We start from the raw sequence: 16,736 nt of genomic DNA on the forward strand, positions 1-16,736 counted from the left end.
AGTGAGAGAGAGAGAGAGAGAGAGAGAGAGAGAGAGAGAGAGAGAGAGAGAGAACCCAAGTTAGTAAAGAAAGACCCTACCTGTGAGATCATAAGCTGCGGTGCCTGCACTCTCCTTGGGCTTCCCTGGCAGCAACTTTTGTCCTCTGCCTGTGTGGGCGAGCAGGCTTCTAATCTTTGTACCAACCCATGCTCCCCACCCTTTGCAATCCTTTCACACCTGTAAATTCAGAGATTTCTGACCTTATGCCTGCCTCCAGCTTCCTCCTCCTGCCCACTGTTATGGGCTCCAGCTATAGAGCAGGAGCTATCCACCTTTGTGAGTGTCTCTGGTTCCCCCTGTGCTCCCCGTGGACCCACAAGTAATCACAGAGGCGGGTGACAAGCTTGCCTCCAGCAATCCCTTGTCATCCCCATCCTTGCCATCCTCTTGCCTGTTAAGTCTCAAACCCAGGACACTGGGCTGAGGTGCTTATTTAACGTATCAAAGCTGACCTGGCCTCCAGGTTCTACGAACATCCTTCAGCCTCTAACATATAATAGGGTATGGCTGGCATATCCTGCCTCCTACTCTGAACGTTCCAGCCAAGAGGCAGGGGTGCCTTTTTCCCACAGGCTCTTCCATATATAATCTCGACATTTTGGTTACTGATAAAGGTTATTTCTCCGCTGGTGAAATGAACCATTTCAAGGCAGATTAGAACATATTATAGGCAGATTTATTGGGAAGCTGCTGGGGGGGCGGGGGGGGGAAGAGTTCACTGACCCCAAGTAAGGAGTGGGGAGAAAGGGCGCTCAAACAGAGAAAAGGAAGAGGAGGAGGAGGAGGAGGAGAGGGAGGGGGAGAGGAGGGGGAGGGGGAGGAAGAGGAAGAGGAAGAGGAAGAGGAAGAGGAAGAGGAGGACCAGGAGGAGGAGGAGAAGGAAAGAGGAAGAGAGGGATAGAGAGAGAGCATGCGATCGCGTCAAGTGTGTGGATTATATAGGGAACAGCCTCTGGAGGAATGGCAGCCCAGCCCCTGAGCTGGAAAATTCAGGGTTCGAGACCAGGTATGCCAGGTAAGGACTGAGGGATGCTGGGAGAACCAGGAGGCCAGGTCTTCGGTCCCCTCCTGCCCCCACCTCTTCCCCAATCTCTCTACCTTTCCTCTCTCTGCTACCTCTCAGTCTCTCTGCATGTTGACTTTGCTGACTTCATTCTTTGAGATTGAGGAACCTCTCCCCACGTGTTCCTACTTAGCTGGCCTCTTCTTTCTTTTTCCTCTTTCTGTACCTCTGTCCCCTTTCTTCCCCACACCCCCTTCTCATGCCACAAACTTCATTTTATACTAGACCCAATGTATGGTTGGAACCTTGGGCGGAAGGGATGCCTCAGCATGGGCCCACAAAAGCGCTACAGCACCCCTTCCTGCTGCATCATGCTGGCATATTACAAAACTTGGTGGCACACGCCTTTAATCCCAGCACTTGGGAGGCAGAGGCAGGTGGATTTCAGAGTTCGAGGCCAGCTTGGTCTACAAAGTGAGTTCCAGGACAGCCAGGGCTATACAGAGAAACCCTGTCTCGAAAAAACAAAGAAACAAAAACTTGTCAGAGAGATAAAAACTAAAAAGAATAGTGTAGATTATAATATTAAATAGAAATATTTAATATTATAAGCTTTAAAAGACAAGCTCTAAAATATCTCAAACAAAACATGCTAACACTTTTCTGGTTGATGAAGTTAGAGATGTCTATACAATTCTGAGCAATCTCTAAGTACTTGAAAACAACCCTCCCAGACACAAATCTTTTCACAAGCCATGCCTTTTACAACAGATTCATCATATCTGAGCACAAGCCTCGTTTCTTCCTATCTGCTCTTGAAAGGTGACAAGTTATTTTAAGGTGGATTTCATGTCTCTCTGGCTTTTGGGAGCCAAGTTCTAAAAAAAAAAAAAAAAGTAAAATCACAACCATCTAGAGATAAGACTGGAACGATGTCCAATTGTAGAGCTGCCCCTCCTGGCAGAATAACGGGAAAAAATGATTGCTTATAATCTGCAAGAACTCTAGGTGTCCTTTGTTCAAAGGTAGACTGTGTGATACCATCAATGCAAATTAGTTGTTTGTAGTAAAAGATGTGTAGTCCCTTTCACTTCTTACCTATATCATCCAGATGGACTTGTAGTTGTTGTGAGTTCTCCATGCCTAGGGTATTGACAGCTTGGACCCATACCAAATACTTCCTGCTGCCTTGCAATGAGTCAGTGGAGATGTTAACATAGCTTGAGGCAAGATATTGTTGTTCTTCTTCTGTCTCCAAACTACAAACAAAGAAACAACCACAGACTAGATTTATTTTGTTCCCTTGCCCCAGAAACTTGGAATGCTATGGTTTTCACCTGATTTTAGAACTTGACCTGTTACTAAAACAAACAAACAAAAAGAACCAAACTTCATTTGATCTGAATTTTTAAAAGCAAATTCAAATGAGGCAAGTGCTGGCCTCAAACTCACAGAGATCTGCTTGGTTCTGCCTCCTAAATTCTGGGATTAGAAGAGTGTGGTACTATGCATGGCTTTTTCCTTTCCTGAGACAGGGTTTCCTGTAGCTCCAGCTGGCTTTTAAACTTCGTTTATCATTGAGGATGACCCTGTACTTCTGATTCTCCTGAGTGTTGTATTACAAGAATGTGTTCGGCACCCAGTTTATTCAGAGTTGGCGGCTGAACCTGGGATTTGTGCATGCCAGAAAGTCTTCTATTAACTGAGTCACATTCCAGCCCCGAAATTCTTATTTCTGAGAAAAAGAAATACTTCATAGATCTGCACATTACTCTTCATCGGGATGGGTGTTGGGGGAGTTACCTACACCTTCACTTTACTGTACCAGTTACAGGGGGTGTTTGAGCTTCTGAGTTGAGTCAAACACTGGCCAGATTTTTTTTTTTCTTAAATCTGACACCATCAATTGCTTTTCTTCCAGGAGACTGCTTTCTTTCATGAGATCATAAGGAAGGGTTAAAGTTACAGCTATTTCATGCTTAGGGTTACATTCTAGGCTCCTTATTACTACTTGCCTGTTTAGCAACTCCCGAGTTTCTGTAGCTTCATAATACCTTAGCAAGAATCAGAACTTGATTCATGTGGCGTGCTCTCAGAGACACAAGTATGAGAATCAGAATTTGATGTGAATGACATGCTGCATGAACACAGATATGAAGAACTAGCTTTAGGCTCTAGCCAAAAAAATAAAAATAAAAATAAAAAATAATACTTTCATGAATTAAAATACTACAGAAACGTTGTTCTGCCATAGGAAGTCTCACTCAGACTGACAGTCACTGGGGACATGCTACAGGTGAATGGACTAAATAATGTATCTCTAGTAACTTAGGCCTTAAGTGCCAGAGCTTTCCCGCACTGCCTCTTGCCTTTCACCAGCAGCAAGGGCATCATGAGCACCATGTGGGTGGGGTGATGTAAGAAGTATCTATCACGTTGGCCAACCGTACAAAGCATGGGTCTTAGAGACAGACAGAGGTTCGGCTCCTGGCTAGGACCCTTTATACATTATGAGACTGAGACAATTTACTTAGCCTTGATACCCTTTGATTTATTCACCTCTGAAACAGGAAAAGATGACATCTGTGATCATGAATGAAGGTAGATGCATGACGAGAAAAAGCCAGGAGTAGATAGATGGCTTAGTACCTAGTAGAGGACTCATTAAGTTATAGCAAGTGAAAAGGCATTTATAATGTCACTTTTACAAATATAAATGAAATAAAAAAAATTAAGACTGTATCTCAGGCTGGCTTTGAACTCTTAATCCCCTTGCTTTGACCTCCAAAGTGCTGGGGATTGTCAGTGTGTATATATAGTTTGTATCTGAAGTTAAATTATGTCTTGGGCTTATATATTTACATATGTGGCTTATATTCTTTCTGAAATAAGAGGAGTCATAAGAATATCAATAGAGAACTTATTGGAAAATAGGCTAACCTGTGTGAAATAAGAATTCAATCATGAAAGCAAGACAGCTGCGACTATGCTTATGGTAAGCGTAAGTGTTAAGTGGGACACTTTTGACTATTTTCCAGTTAGAGAAAACCACATTCACATTCTTAACTGGTTTGTGGCTAATTTTTTTACCACACATACTGAGACCTCTAGTCTTATAAGGATAAATACATGGGTTACTAAGGATGTGACCCAAACAGCATGAGGAGAGCTGCAGGTTACAAGATAGGGCTCAACAGTTAAAAATGCTTATCTCCAAGCCTGACAGCCTGCTGGAAGCAAGGTGGGAGCAGAGCCTGGTGTTGGTTTATGTTCACTTTGGACGTCTAAGAGGAAGTACTGGATGCATTGTCGTACTTGTTGATATCTTTCTCCTCCTTTAGTTTCTAGGATTTACCAAATGCCTGGAAGTTCTGAAACAGGAAATAAATATTTGCTGAATTGGCTTGGCTGGTATAGGATGGAGGCCTATCATTCATTCATTACCTGTCCTAAAACTTGTTGAAATTATTTTTTGTTTGTTATGTGTTTAGCCTACGTGTATACGCTCAGGTACAAATACCAAGATATGGTGATCAGAGGACAACTTTAGACTTCAGTTCTCTCCTTCCACCGTGTGGTTCTCAGGAGTCAAACTCGGGTTGTCAGGATTGGAGGAGGCAAGGATTTCCACCCAACTGCTGAGGTACCTTGAGGGCTCAATTAATTCATTTCTTTTCAACAGCTATTAACAAGCAGAAGTCACCCTGAGACACTGCTGAGTTTCACAGATAAAATGCCTATTTATAAGGATCTGCTGAAGACATTGGGGCCAACAGTAAATAGATATTAGTAACAGAGGTCAGTCTCTTTTCCAACAGCACCTGTGATAGACAGCAAAACAACACAAAACTCTGTGTAGTGGGGGCATCACTACAGAGCCAGGGAGGACGAGAGTTCTTGAATGAACAGACTCAGTCCTGTTTAACAAGGCCCTACCCCTGAAAGATTGCCACTCTTCTGCGGAACAAGCAGGTGGGCCAGAGTGACAGGCTTTTACAGTCAGTGTGGTCTTACTGCAGCATAGAAAGAAGCACATGAGTTGGAAGTGAAACTTTGCCTATGAGGATCTCTTGCTGTTTGGCTAAGTGGAAATACCCTGGGGTCAGGTCTGCACAGGCCTTTTGCCTGCTGCATGCTTCCCACCTTGCTCTCAAGCATTTGGTGTAACTCAACTTTTACTTGGAGGAAGAAGGCCCTTGGGCAGTTTGTCAGAGGGACAGGTTTCTCTTAAACATTTTTTTTTTCAACTCACTACTGTATTTCTCATGAGATTAAAGATGATATGTGTTTGTGCTTACTGGAAAGTGCACATTGAATTGGCTAGAAGAAGACATCCATTTGCTATAACTTTCCAATGCTTATTTCTTCTTAAAGAATTTATTATTATATAGTATTTATTATGTGTGCATGCATGTAGGTATGTGTGAGCATGTGCCCATAGAGATCTGAATTTACAGACATTTACAAGCCATCTGACAAGGCTTCTGAGATTCACCTTTGAGTATTCTGGAATAATTTAACCGCTGAGCCACAGTTCCGGCCCCATTGCATCTTTTTTAAGATATGATGCAGTTACATTGATCTGGACTCCATCAATTCAAAATACAGGTTGGGTTTGCAAGAGTTTAATCTAAAGTAACTTCCTATCACATGTACTCAGGACCAGAAGGGTTAGATTTTAGATTTTTCCCTGAAATTTTGGAATATCTTTGTTCAATAGCTATAACATTAATCTTTTCTATTAGAACACATCCAACATAATTTTCTAGATTTGTACAAAATAACCTGAAAACAAATTGTATATACTACTCTGTACGTGACTGTTATTGCTTTATTAATCTTTTTTTCTCTTATATAAATCAGGCTTGGTATAAGATAAAACACACCAACTTATGTAGTTAATTTTGAGTGCAACACAATATTCTAATAACCTTTGATATAAATAGTCTGATTGATGTCCTTCCAAATTCACATGCTGAGACCTAGCAATGGGTCTCAGCAATAGGTCATTTTCTTTTCTTTTCTTTTCTTTTCTTTTCTTTTTTTTTAAATTTTTTAAAAAAAGATTTATTTATTTATTATATATGTAAGTACACTGTAGCTGTCTTCAGACACTCCAGAAGAGGGAGTCAGCTTTTGTTAAGGNTGGTTGTGAGCCACCATGTGGTTGCTGGGATTTGAACTCTGCACCTTTGGAAGAGCAGTCGGGTGCTCTTACCCACTGAGCCATCTCACCAGCCCCTGGGTCATTTTCATATGTAAGATTTAGCCTTTAGTGCAAGAGTCTTAAGTGGCTGAGCTCTTAGATGGTGGTGAAGTAATGAGGGCTTCACACTCAAGGATGATGCTAATTCCTTATGAGGAGTGGGTTTTTCACCATTCATGGGAGGCCTTGCAGAAGATACTGCTTATGGGAAATAGCTTTTGGCAGACTCTACTGGAATTTTCATCTCAAACTTCTAAGCCTCTGGCCTATATGCAATAAATTTCTGTTTCTTATCAATCAGCCAGTTGCTCGTATTTTGTTATAGTAACATAAATGGACTAAGGTAGCTCTTATTTCATCATTGCTTTAATAATTGCCTTCATTACACAGGAGGCTGAGAGCCATCCAACCTCTCTGAAGTCATTTAGAAGCAAAAGGCATATAGCATTGGGTGGCAGCAGTAAGGTTCCTCTGAAATGCCTTCTGCCAGGTTTCTGTCTGGACAGAATGGACAGATGCATGGTTCTGCCCAGAGCCATGGAGGAGGAGACTCACCACTTTTCCTATCTGAAACTTCAGTTTCCATTCAGCTAGAGTTGTAGCCCCTAAATTAGAATTAAAACTCAAAGGTCATGATTAACCATTAATATTTCCCCTGAACTTCCTGCCTTAAGACCTGGAATCATCATACGAGTTAAAAGCCAGAATCACTCAGTAAATTAGAACAAGCATGGATTTTGGGGGTCCACTTTAAAGATAAAGAATGGAAATTTTGAGGGACTAAGTACATTATGCTGATCCTCAAAGGAGAATAGGGAGTAAATTTAGGTAACAGTTTAAAGTGGACTGAGCCTCCATTAGGCTCCTGATACCAAGAGAAAAGGATGGGAAGTCAGAGAGTTTGTTGTCCCATGAAGCAGAAAATGGTAATGTCACAGGAGTGATTTTAAGTTCCCTAGCCAAGGCAGGTGTCTCAGATTTGAGGCAGGTCTTGGTCTCTGCTGGATCCACTCTGGAATAGAATGCATGTTTGATAGTGCTATAGAACCTACCTCTTCACATGCACAATATACTTGGTATCTATGTAGGTGGGCTTCCCAGTGTTCCAGGTGCAAGTCATGTTGCCTGAGTATTCATAAATGACACATGTCAGATTGCTGGGGGCATCTGGTGGATCTGCAACAAAATGAATCACTAAGAGCTGCTTTTGATAAAGTAGCTAGCTGTTAAACTGTCAGTTTCATAGGGAAACTAGGCCTCTTGGCACTGAGAACCCATGGGCTCCTCATTCCACTACCTCTGCCTTACAGTGTAGTCAACTTTGACACCAATCTTTGTTCCTCCCCACAGTATATTTTCCTATAGTTTCTTCTCCTGTGCGGATGTTAACAAGCTCAGGTTCCTCTCATCCAAATCAAGAAAGTCTCCCTCTGTGTCTCCAATTCTATCTCCCCTCAGCTACCATTCCACCTTTCTTTTTAAGCTAGACGTTAAGAAATTATTATTGTATGGACACATGTGTATGGTATGTGTGTGTGTGTGTGTGTGTGTATGTGTGTGTGTATATATATATTCTGTGTTTGTATACTTATGTGTGTTCTCATTCTGGTGCATGTGGAGACCAGAAGCCCATTCAGTATCTTCCTTTATTACTTTTCATATTATTTTTTAAAATATTTCTCTTATTTTTAACTGTGTATGTTTGTGTGGGAGTATGTGATGAGTACAAGCATCTCTGGAGGCTAGAAGAGGATGTTAAATCCTCTAGAGCTGGAATTCCAGGCTATTGTAAATTGTCCTATGTGGGTTGTAGGAACCAAACTTGGGACTTACACAAGATAGTATGTGCTCTTAACCACTGAACCATCTCTAAAACCCCTCACACTTTTTTGATTTCTTGTTGCTATCGTTTTTGTTTGTTTATTTTGAGGCACAGATTCATACTGAATCTGAAGTTCACTGATTGGCTGGTCTGGTAGACCAGCAAGCCCTCAGAATTCTCCTGTCTCTGCCTCTCCAGTGCTGGGATTAAAGGGAGGCATCACCCTGCCTGACTGCTATATATCAGTGCTGGAGATCCAAATGCAGGTCTGCATACTTTCATGGCAAGCACTTTACCAACTGAGCCATCTCTCCAGCCCCTCTGGCTTACTCAGAATTTAGTTTGCACAGTTCTACCAAGGCCACCATTGTTAAAGTGACAGTGACTTTCTACCTGGAAAGCTCCATACTGTCCCATCAGAATTACATCATTATTTCTGAGCAGCAGTTGATTCTCTTCTTACATCCCGCTTCAGGGCTAGGCTCTGTGAAAGATTCTTTAGCTTTTTTCTATTGCCCAGGAAGACTATTTCCTCTTATGGACAATACAGTCTACTTTTCCCTTTGAAAGTTAGCTATGCACATGCAGAAGAACTAGTATTTAGCAGTAAGAAGAAGGAAACTTTCAACTATGTTAAGTCAGACACAAAAGACTGCATGATTCCCTTTATAAGAGGTGTCAAAAATAGTCAGATTCATAAAACAAGAGGTAGAATGGTGGTGGTGGCACCCTGTGTGAATAGGGTGTGTGTGAAAGTCTACGAGTGAGATAGTTTTCTTTGACAAGAAGAGTTCTAACAAGAGAGTGCCGAGAGTAGATAAGCCAGTTCAGTGAACACCACTGAAACAAGCCCCTAAATGTGGCAAAAATAAGTGGGTTATACTATGCACGTTTTACCATCACCACATCAAAAGTCGTTTTCTTTTTAGGGTTGTTATTCAGAGAACGATTTCAAGGCACTCTCTCTTTCCCACATCCTTGCCCACACTCCCACTCACCCACCCCTGTTCAGTTTTTCCTCTTCATAGCCTCATTTTTTTTGTCTGTTAGCATTTTTCCCCTATAAGAAACATCACTTTCCTCAGCTTCCCTCTCTACGCTAGCCCAGTGCAAGGATGTCAGTAAGTAGGTCCTGTGCACAAGTCATTAGAAATGTATTACTAAATAATGAACATAGGATAAACTGATTTTAAAAGTATGTAACAAAGTGATATAGTGTAGCTTCTTCATTAGAGAAAATGAGAAGGATAAATATAGAAACCCCAAAGACACCTTCCCAGTGGTTAAGATGGGTTATGTCTTGAGCAGAGTGAGGGGCTCCTGGGCTTGACAGGCATGTCTAGTTTTGCTCAACGAAAGCTTTTTAATTTTTGTGTGTTGAATGTAATCAACTTTACTACTGAAATCTGTGTTCGGGATTATAGAGATGCCTGAGTGGTTCAAGAGTATTTTCGGGACAATTATGTAGCCTAGAGCTTAGATCCTAGCACCCATGTAATGAGCTAGGCATGCATGATATGCATATCTGTTAACCCAGCTCTGGGAGAAGCAGAAACGGGAGAATAACTGTGACTTGTTGACCTTCATTCAGCATAGCCAAGAAAATGTGAGTCCTGGGTTGAGAGAGAGAGACTCTGTCTCGAAGGAAAAAGAGTGACAGAGGAAAACACCCTGTGCCCTCTTATAGTTTACACACACACACACACACACACACACACACACACACACACACACACCTCAATTGTCTCTTTAATAGCTACTTTCAAGCAGTGATTGTTACATGAAAGTGCTTTGTAAGAGTAAGAGTCTGGTGAGGGGTAGCATTAAGCTCCAATGAGTAAGTTGTGTTCCCACAAGGTGAAGGATTCCCCCCTCCCACTTTGGTTTTTTGACACAGGGTTTCTCTGTGTAGCCCTGGCTGTCCTGGAACTCACTCTGTAAACCAGGCTGGCCTCGAACTCAGAAATCCACCCGCCTCTGCTTCCCAAATGTTGGAATTAAAGGCATGTGCACCACTGCACATCGAAGGAAATCTTTTAAATTTCATTAGAACTTGAAGAAGGCAAGCATGACAAGAGTACTTTTACATCATTCTGTACTCTGGGTAGTGAGAGCATGTGGATTCTAATAGTGGGATTATATCATGGGTAGGATGCTGGGCTCCTGGGCTCCATGGGTGTTTCAGTTTTGCTACTTTCCCCTTTGGTTTTAGGCAGAGAACCCTGTTAATCTGAAAAATCACAGAAGTTAAATGTCAACTTCCTGGACTCTGTTTCACACTATTCTCCATGAAGCAAATGGTCGGGAGTGTAAGTGAGTGGTTGGCATGAACTCTGTAAAAGACAAAAGTGACAAATCTGCATGTGTGTAAGTGAGCAATGGATGTTAGTGGGATGCACAGTAAAGAGCTAGAGAAAAGTCACCGGAGGAACATCCCATTGTTAGATCTGATGCTGGGTTATAAGTATCCAAGAATAAAACTGGCTGCCCACTTCCTGAATGCACAGAGAGGATTAAGATTTTGTTCTCTCATACCTATCTCATCTCTCTACACTTATTAAAATGCTCCTTGATTCAAAAACAAATCTCCCTGATCATTTACCAGGAGAGTTATTAATTCAGCCTAACCCAAAATTTTTTGCCACTGAGATCTTTTGAAGGGGCTGGGTCTGTGGTCCTCTTTACTTTGTATTTCTAGTGCTTAGCGTATTTTTTTGGTACATATGTAAAACAACCACTGAAGTTTATCCCATGAATGGAATGGCAATTAAAAAGATGGCAATGACAAGAGTTAAGCTGGCGAAGGTCGTAATGTTTCAGGTGAAGATTACTAAGCAACTGCAGGAGGGTTCAGGCAAGGCTTTCCACACAGGGAGCAACTCTGGAGATAAATCTTTAAGGAGTTAAGTGGATAAGAATTCTTTTATCACCAAGAGTGAAAGTCAAAGACTGGAAAAAATTTAAGGTAAAAAATGCTTAAAAATTTAAGTAAATGGTTAAGTGAAAGTATTACCTTACACGGTTTGTTTAATTTGACACTTTTCAATGACCCCCTACTTGGACAAATTTCCCATAATATGCTCTCATTTAAGCAGAGACCAGAATCTAAGGAGCGTTTAAGATTGTGGACTATAGTGGAAAAGATGATAGTGGTATTTAAGAAATGGCTCATGAGAGACTTTGAAATACCTGGATGTTTCAGGGAAAGCACTGACTCACTTGCTTTCCACCTTTCATGATGCGTCAAGGCGCCTGCAATCACTGTTCAAGACAGTGCTGACTACTTGGCATCACAAAGCTCACAGAACAAATATCCTGTATCCCAGCAGCCCAGTGAAAGCAAAGTGCTTTCGAGAACACCACAAAACCCCCAAAGGCCCCTTTCTTGACCTAGTTAATAGGAAGGAAGTTTGCCAAGAACTCAGCCCCAAAGCACTTTGAGCTTGAACCCAGGGGTCTGAGTAAATTCTTGCCTGGCAGTTGGGTTTGCACACTCATAACTCGAGATTACTGTGAGGAATTACATCTTGCAAATTAAGGATGGAAAGAGTGAGGGTGGAGGATGAATGTTTCTCTCAGGCTGTCCTGGAAGGGGAGCACTCTGACATGAAACACAGCATGGCTCTCCACAGAAACCCCTCAACCAACAGCAGGAGGGTGGCAACAAGCTATCAGTCACCTGCATTCCAACATTAAGGAAAATTTGTAAAATCACATTTGGTGTTGTTTTGGATGAAGGTGCTTCACTTGGAAAACAAACTAGCAATTTAAATTTAAAAAGAAGGGACAGGTGCTCAGTGACAAACTGAAATTTTTTGGTCACGTTTCCCTGAAAATAGGAGCCTCAACAATATCCCATCTTAATGGTTCAGTAACATGGTGGTAGCTGTTTCGATTTCTTGTCTTATAAAATCACCTGCTTACTCTCTCCATCACAACACCTGTCTGTTCACAGGATGAGGGGCTCTTTGACTCGGGAACTGTAAATAGGAGATGGAACTGAAAACCAAAGTTGCTGGCTTATTTTTCCTTTTAAAAGAAGTGATACTTATTTTAGATCATTTTCCCCTCTCATACTTAAGCTAACAACTCACCTATCCCTAAAGTTGTGGAGATGGCTCATTATCCCTCTGAAGAAATTGCATAGCATGTCCACTCAGCATGTCCATTCCCAAAGGGGAAACAGTGAAGCACTGACATAGTGAGGGGTGATATGAACAAGGTGGCAAGACTTCATACATCAGATGAAGTATCTGCTTATGGTTTGGTTTTCACAATGTAGGCACCCTTTACTGTTGAGTTCAGTAATGTAAAGCACAGATAGCAAGTCATTATTAAAGTCTAAAACCTACTCTTTTTTTTTTTTTTTGGTTTTTCAAGACAGGGTTTCTCTGTATAGCCCTGGCTGTCCTGGAACTCATTTTGTAGACCAGGCTGGCCTCGAACTCAGAAATCCACCTGCCTCTGCCTCCCGAGTGCTGGGATTAAAGGCGTGTGCCACCACGCCCAGCTCAAACCTACTCATTCTTTTCTCCAACTCTCCACCTCATCCTACAGCTATCTCATTTGAAAAACATGCATGCTTTGTCAGCTGCCTGGAGTTAAGTAGGACAGTGGCCTTTTTATAGAACAAGAAAATCTCTTAGTTTTCAGGTGGCCAGTCTTAAAGCCGAGTGGTAGTGGGGTCCGGTCTGACTCTTCTTATCTATGATCTGAAACCAAGGAAGAAGCAAGAACTTCATACAATATTATCAAAAGTATGGGGAAAGGGAGCTCTTCTGATCTGTGAGCCCCAACGGCACAGATGTACTGGAGAATGACTCTCTGCTTTAAAACAGTGAAGAGTGGACAAGGAGCTGGCTCAGTAAGCAAAGTGTTTGCTGTGCAATCATGGGATCCTCCCTAGCATCCGCATAACATGCCTGGCATTGTGCCATAAACTTGTAATCCCAGCACTGGGCAGGTGGAGAAAGGATTCCCAAGGCTCCCTGGCCAGCCAGACTAATTTGGTGAGCTTCAGATCATGGTATGAGGCCAGGTCTTGAAAACCAAGGTGAAAGATTCCTTGAGGATAATGTCCAAGTTTTATCTCTGGCCTCTGCACCCACATGCATACACACACACACACACACACACACACACACACACACACACACACACACACACACATGCAATCACAGACGCATAGACATATAAAAAAACAAAAGGTCCATAGATATTTGTACAAATCAGTACAGGAACTTACACACCTTCAGAATATTGTGAATACAAACTGATTTAGTATGTGTTGAGATTGATTTGACTAAAATTTTCTTAATAATGATAGTAGTGGTAACTCATAACAGGGTCTATGGGACAAGAAACAGAAGATTGTATGAGAATCTCCCTGTGTATGTTTACTTGTTTGTTTATTGAAATAGAATCTCTCTATGTAACCCTGGCTGGCCTGGAATTCCTGATATAGAATAGGCAAACCTCCAACTCCCATAGGCTGGGATCAAAGGTGGAAACCACCATGCCTATCTGTTGAATTTCCATATGTTTTATCAAAAACATGCATTTATAAGAATTCAACACTAAATACCATAAAGTTTTTAATATACATTCAAAAAGTTTTGAAATAGGGTGCTTACAGGTACTTTTATTCCACAAAATGGAGGTTGAGGTCAGCTAAACAAATTGCTTAAGATTACTCACTGGGACCATAGAGAGGACACAGAGGTAATTTTGAAATGCACCCTGAATCTTGGCTTCAAAAATCTTCTAACAGAATCAGCTAGCCTAAAAATTAATGAGATTAATTTGGTAAATCAACACACCAACAGAAGCCAAATAACAATTAGATGAAAAGATCATCGTTTAAACATTCTGTTGTTGTCTAGGCTCAAGTTGACCAGGAATTCACTATCCTCCTTCCTCCTCATTCAGAGAGCTGGATTATAGGTACCCACTATTATTCTTAGCTAAGAGCAGCATCTCAGCTAAAGGGCTGCTGCCTTTCACATAGACTGTGTTCACGCAGGCTAGTGGGGAAAATTGTTCTCTGGCGGGTATTTGCAATGTTCAAAAATTTTAATGTTCACTTCAAACCTCCACACTTCTGTCTTCTTTTGAAAACTCAGCAGATCAAGACATACTGGGCCCTAAGAGCCCAGTGGTGGCTGTCCCAGTGAGCCCTGATCTTTCTTCTATGTACAAGCCTCGCCAGTCCCTATAACTCATAGTTCACCAACATGACTCTGTAGACATTTGAGTTGAGTGCCAGTTTCAAACCGATCTGATACATAAACTATGTTGATTTGTCTCCATTTTTATGTAAGAGCCTAGCAACTATCAGTTAACCATTAGGATATTCTATAGTACTTACGTCCAGAAGAAATGTCTTTCCCACAAATAAGTGTCTCTTGAAAATGACCAGGACATTCAGCAGTGCAATGCATATAGGCATGAGGTTCCGAAAAGCCTTTATACCAAATCCGAGCTGTGGTTCTATTAATCCTTGTGATATCAAATTCTTCTTTGAAGCCATTTTTATAAAAGTAAAGATTCCTTGGTCGGCAGTGCTTAAGGGCTTCTTGGCAATATATAGAAACATTCATACCCATCTGAAAAATTTCACCAGGCTCAACCCACATGTTACCAGAGCAGTTTATGCTTGTGATTCCTGGAAACAAACACATGAAATAATCAATTGTATGCAAAATATTGTAAGAGATTTAGAGAAGAATATGCTACTGCACGTAAAACTCATTCTTTCAATAACTAAGTGATAATTGAAAAATTGCTGTATGTTTTCTTCATGTTTTGGCAGGATGCAGCCTTTCAGCTTTTCTCATTGTCAGAGAGCAAACGTAATTTCCTCTTCCATTTTCAGGGGGAAACGGAGGCATTATGAAAGTACAGCACTTTTTCAAAGATGAGACTCAAAGTAGTACCTGGCATTGCAGAATCTAATTCCATCCTTTTGATACTCAGTCAATCTCTGCTATCTTGATATTCATCCAGTATCTTGTTTGTGGGGGTGTGGAGTGTTTTTGTTTATTTGAGACAAAATCTACTTTTACCATAGTGTGACTAAAATGATCATATCTTTACTCTTACAATGAAAAAAGATAATGCTTAATAACCACATAAAATTCAATACTAAATTAATAATAAAGAGGAAACATGATGCATTGCTGAATTTAAAAGCAAGTTTAAAGACAAGATGATTTATAAAAGCTCAGCATTGGAAAGAAGCAAATAATGGGTGAATCAATGAGAAATATTGAAAATTGTTAGCAGCAATAATTTCCATGTTAATATTTTTATTTTAAATTATGTATGTCTATGACGCAAACATAATACAATGGGTGTGTTTATTTCATGTCACAACTAACTCAAAGCTCAGTGGCAATGGTTGCCTTGAGATACAGTTTCACCAGTCTCCCCAACAGTAAAGTCAGTCATATAGTCAAATGGAATGCAGTATTAATAAAATAAAATTCTTACCTAAAAAAAACCCCACAAGTTTTATGAAATCTGTTCTATCTTTTACTGGAAATATTTGTATTAAAATATATTTAAATCTTATTACGATAAGAATAAAGATGAGTATTGGATTTTTAAAAGGCCCTTGTCCTTGGAATACAAAACTTATGTAATTGAAGATTTCTTTTTGTTTAAATAATAGTTACACATAAGTTGAAAATGTTTAAATGTGGAAATAGTAGTAAAATAGTTACAACATTATTGACAGGAATAGACCAGGTGCTGAGTCCTGCCTTGCCATGTGTAAGGGACAATGTGACATGGTTTCCTGCCCATAGAGCAGAGCCAGCCATCAAAGCATGGGCCTCCATGAGTGTTGATGGTTGCTGTGCATGTAAGGCTTGTTTGTAAAATAGTGTACATGTTTTCATGCTCCTCCTTCAAGGAATATCCTCTCTGCCAAGGTTAATGACCCAATGATAATCAGAGATATCACAAGTCCAGGGGACATGGCCATGTCTATGTCTCAGCAAAATGGTGAAAACATGAGTTCGAAAATATGTAATTTCTCAACTATGCAAAATACAAGGATGAAATATGAATTGTATAAGGACCTTCACAGAGACAGCTGCACTATGAGCCAGCTTGTCAGAAAGATACAAAGGAAGGGGATAAAGAGATATAAGGAGTGGTTGTTGCAAGGCAAGATCCTACCCAGTTTAGATTTTTTGTTTAATCTTACAAAAGGCAGGTTGAATCTTGACTTCAAGGTTAGCTGGGGACAGCGCTAATTTAAGTCCAGGTGTGGTCAGAATGGTACTGTCAGGGTAAGGTCCCACCCAACTACTTTATTGACTGTGTTGTGCTTGCTTCCCCTTTCTAAGAATCAAGGGGCTGGGGTTGTGGGATTCTGATTTGTGGAATAATCAAAAAGGAACCTGAGGTTAAGGCTGAATTGATAAAAGACTGGGCTTTTGGTCTGTAAGAGATGAGCCATCCAGAGTGTTTTTAGAATAGCAAGAGAAAACTGTCTCAAGCAGAGCAGAACACAGAGAACATTCTCAAAAGCTGTCTTGAGCAGAACACACACACACACACACACACACACACACGCACATGCACACGCACGCACGCACATACACACACACACACACACACACACACACAGAGAGAGAGAGAGAGAGAGAGAGAGA

The 16,736-nt window shown here is 41.0% G+C and overlaps 1 protein-coding gene across 1 annotated transcript in view; it reads right to left on the reverse strand.

Moving 5' to 3' along the window:
* Il23r (interleukin 23 receptor) overlaps positions 1-16,736 on the reverse strand; it is a 73,007-nt gene that overhangs the window by 52,526 nt on the left and 3,745 nt on the right. The window contains exons 3-5 of the mRNA XM_021191222.1: positions 14,441-14,737; positions 7,304-7,427; positions 2,144-2,304 (exon numbers count right to left, since the gene is read on the reverse strand). Coding sequence (XP_021046881.1) covers positions 2,144-2,304; positions 7,304-7,427; positions 14,441-14,737 — 582 coding nt within the window. The remainder of the gene's footprint in view (positions 1-2,143; positions 2,305-7,303; positions 7,428-14,440; positions 14,738-16,736) is intronic.

The sequence above is a fragment of the Mus pahari genome, chromosome 2 (genome assembly GCF_900095145.1).
Source record: "Mus pahari chromosome 2, PAHARI_EIJ_v1.1, whole genome shotgun sequence".
Classification (NCBI taxonomy): domain Eukaryota; kingdom Metazoa; phylum Chordata; class Mammalia; order Rodentia; family Muridae; genus Mus; species Mus pahari.